This window comes from Triticum dicoccoides, chromosome 3B, assembly GCF_002162155.2.
Source record: "Triticum dicoccoides isolate Atlit2015 ecotype Zavitan chromosome 3B, WEW_v2.0, whole genome shotgun sequence".
Lineage (NCBI taxonomy): Eukaryota > Viridiplantae > Streptophyta > Magnoliopsida > Poales > Poaceae > Triticum > Triticum dicoccoides.
This window is the reverse complement of record NC_041385.1, coordinates 232,487,769-232,491,569: the sequence shown is the minus strand read 5'-3', so window position 1 is coordinate 232,491,569 and position 3,801 is coordinate 232,487,769. Positions and strand designations below refer to the sequence as shown.

Sequence of the window (3,801 nt, the reverse complement as noted above, 5' to 3'; positions counted from 1 at the left end):
GATCTTGCCCGGATGGTGTCATCGGCGGCGGGACCTTCTGTACCCGCGCGCAGCTCTCCTTCCCGGGGCAGGGGACGGCTGCGGTGAGGCTCGGCTTGGCGGCCGCCCGGTGACCTGGAGGCAGTGGCCGGTGGCGGGCGAGGTGGCGGCGCTGCTCCTTGGCGGCGGGGCGGATTGATGGCGCGGGGTGGCCAGCGGCGCGCCCCCAGCCTAGATCTGGTCCTTAGGGCCCCATATGGGTCCTAGCGGGCCGGCTCCGGCGCGGCTTCGACACCTACTGCGTGGTGAGGAGGAGGCGGAGCTCGGACAGGGGGCGGCGGTGCCGATGGCGTGTCTTCTGCCGCGCGACTATGGGAGCTTTACGGGCATCTCAGGGCCTGGCCGGGCCTATGGGCCCACGGGCCTGGTATGCTCCTGTTGTTGCGTCCGGTCGGTTACCGTCATTGACGGTGGAGGTTGGGCCCTCCCGTTTGCCGACGATGCTGCTGCCCCTAGTCCTGGCTCCTCTTCTTCGTTGTGCAGGCCCCACTTCGTGGTGTCGTGGTGAGACAATGTGGGAAGCTTCAAAACCATGTTGGCGTAGGATGGTGGACGGTATGGTGGCGAGCTCCGAAGCGCCCGGGGTGAATGTTGGGATCGGGAGAAATCCCTGTCGGCCTGGCCGACACCGATGCTGTGGCGCCTGAGGGTGCCGTCGGACCTTCATGGAGGGCATCGGGGGCTACCCTTCCCTTCTCCTTGCCGCGTACCGGGGAAAACCCTTGGCAACAACATCATCATCGTCACGTCCCTTCTTGGAGGTGTTGCTTGGTACCGGCGCTTCGGAGTCTAGGAGCTTGGTGGGAGATCTCCGGTGGGCGCAGCGGTCACGAGGCTTCTTTGTTTTTGTTGATCCGCCGTTGTCGGCATTTATTCCTTTTGTATTTTCTCTTTCGTTTCTTTTGGTCGTGACTGAGCTGTTTTCGCTCCAGCACCTATCGTTGGTTGTATCGGCGTTGGTTGCTTTGTAATACAAAGCGGGGGAATCCTTTTTCGGATTGTATTGGTTTTCGCCCCGTTTTTCAGCAATTAACTGGGCAACTATCTTCTTAATGAAAAAGGTAAAGCTTTTGCCTCTTTTTCAAAAAGAAATTCAACCTCAGCGTTATCCTTGAAAAGAAACAAGCTACATACTGTAACTTTGGATTGCACGGTCGATGAAGAAATTTCCCCAGTTCAGTTCATAAGGTCATAGAGCACATCATGCTCTGTTTCCCCTACTGCCGAGCTCCGGCTGCTGTTCGGTATATTTTGAAGTACGAAAACGGGCATTTTGAAGCTTAATCTGCAACATGCCTTTTTTAATCTGTACTGCTCGTTATCTCCCCTTTTGCTCAGAAAAGGAAGCGATGGTTCTGTTGCAGGGATTATACCCCAATCATCACACGGACAGTAGCATCAACTTCTCCTACTGACAAAGTAGAGTCAACCTGCAGTACAAGTCATTTAAGGTTCCAGCTAATTCTCTTTCTCCAATTAACATGTCAAGTTGGGTTTCTTAGATCCAACCTGAAGGGAATCCGAAGTCAGGGGAGTTCTAAACCTGTCTGAATGTGGACTACATGATCAGTACATATGTCATGCTGAACCATAGATGAGATGGAAAACTAACAATTACTTACTGTACCTTTCAAACCGAATCAACAATGCTTCAAAACTACTTTCGTGCTTCTAGACCCGTTTGCCGTGCATTGCATACCGAAGTAACATGCCTGCAGACATTAGAAACAGTTTCCTTGTGCTCGCAGCGCCGACAAAGTGCCCCTGGAGGGAGCTGCTAGGAGTTTGATCAACGGACGCAAGTCGCAGCAGCAGTACGTGTAATCCTAAAAGCGCCACGATTTTATTACTGCAGATAGTCAACCCCTGCGCAAGTCTGGTAGACGTGTCAAATCTTGATGAGTGTGAATGACCAGGCAGCCAATTGCTACGAATATTCCTCCCCTGCCTGCAAAGGCGGCAAGACGTACGTACGCACGCACAAGATCACCATCGCAAGCATGAATCATGTTAAAGTTGGACGAGAGGCAGAGAAGAAATCAAGCAGGAGCCGGCTAGCTTAGCTAGCTTGCAGCCCACAGCCTTGCTGCGCACACTCCCTCCCTGCACTCCAGGCTTTTGCCGTGCAAATCAACCATGGGCAGGCATATGCATGCGCCCATGCGCCTTTGACTTTCGCCATTGCCGGCTCAGCCCATAGTATAAGCACGGCCCTTCCCTCCCTACAACCCCCATTTCCTTCCTCATAGAGCCACCTGCCGAGCCACAAGCCATCAGCAGCGCACTGCCACGACCCTAAGCTCTCTCCCTCCAGCGCCACCCCACCACCATGGGGAGAACCACCATGCTTCTCATGGCGCTGGCCCTCGCCCTCACCGCCGTCGCCCACGCGACGCCTCCCGCGCTCCGGAGGAGCCGCTTCCTTGCCGACAAGACCCCGCCGCCGCTGTCCTACTACGACTGCGTCAGGAAGCCCCCGTCGGTGTGCCTGGAGCCCGGGAGCCCCGGGAACACCTGCTGCAAGGGCACCTGCACCAACACCTTGTCCAGCGTGGAGCACTGCGGCAACTGCAACAGGAAGTGCAAGTACGGGGACACCTGCTGCGACGGCAAGTGCGTCGACCTCCTCAAGGACAAGAAGAACTGCGGCGAGTGCTCCAACCAGTGCGCCAACTCCGTCAAGTGCGAGTTCGGCATGTGCGACTACGCGGGGTGATGCCGATCCGGCGACGCCGGCCATGCCCGCCATGCGTACGTGTGGTGTGATCGGCGGCCACGCATATACAGTTCTGCACCCATCATGCATGACCAACAAATAAAATCGGCAGTACGTATATACTACGTGAGTGCATCTTAAGAAGTCCAAATTGTTTAAGGTATTTCAATTGTTGATCTCCTCGATCATATGTATACAAAAAAAAAGGGTACAGATGATTTATACGTCTCTCTGTTCGTCTCATGATTTACGTGTTTTATTTGTTGGACTACATACTATAAATACAAAGTGGTCACGTGGTATTAATAAAGTGAATAATGTTGTAATGTGTTATACATATATATGATTTTTTGGGTACCCGTAGCTCCATCAATTCATATGTATATATGGATTCTTTTTTATGTATACCGAACAATGGAAACATTTTCAATGAATTCAGATGTATTTACCAAGTTTGAACCTTTTACGGTATAGACTAGTAGGCATGTGCTGCCATTCGCTTATTTGCGCGACTGCTTGCAAACTGCCAATTCATAGAACTGGTCTTAGTTAGGATCTAGGACGCGTACAAAAGGGAAAGTGCTCAACGTAGATGCCTCCCATGGTCAACTTAATCAACTCATTTGCATGTGGCATACATTCTTGCATTAGTACGTGACGTGTCTGTCCAGTATCCACAGCGCTTGGGTGCGCCCTACCACCCCCCTCCGACCGGAGACGAAGACTTCCTACCCTGGTGCACGGCGACCATCACCGGTTCCCCTCCCGGCCTTCGCAAGGGTCTAGCCACATTGGCTACGCTCACCGCTTGGTGCATCTGGAAACACCGCAACCGTTGCGTGTTCGATGGCGACTCCCCTTCCGCCTCAAGGCTTCTTGCAGCTATCCAGGACGAGGCTAGGACCTGGGCTCGAGCTGGTGCTCGCGGACTCAATCCTTTGCTGGCATAGGAGTGTAGCTTTACGTTAGTTGGGCTGAGCATCCCACCCCATAAAAAGGCTCTGCGGCTCTTCTTCGAGCACACACAAACAGTGGCGGAGCTTGAG

At 53.6% G+C, this 3,801-nt stretch overlaps 1 protein-coding gene across 1 annotated transcript; it reads left to right on the top strand.

Moving 5' to 3' along the window:
- The first annotated feature begins 2,267 nt into the window (after nt 1–2,267).
- On the top strand, nt 2,268–3,184 carry LOC119281185 (stigma-specific STIG1-like protein 4). Its single transcript, XM_037561783.1, has one exon. The coding sequence runs from the start codon at nt 2,369–2,371 to the stop codon at nt 2,753–2,755; it is 387 nt and encodes a 128-aa protein (XP_037417680.1). The 5' UTR covers nt 2,268–2,368; the 3' UTR covers nt 2,756–3,184.
- The last annotated feature ends 617 nt before the right edge of the window (nt 3,185–3,801 follow it).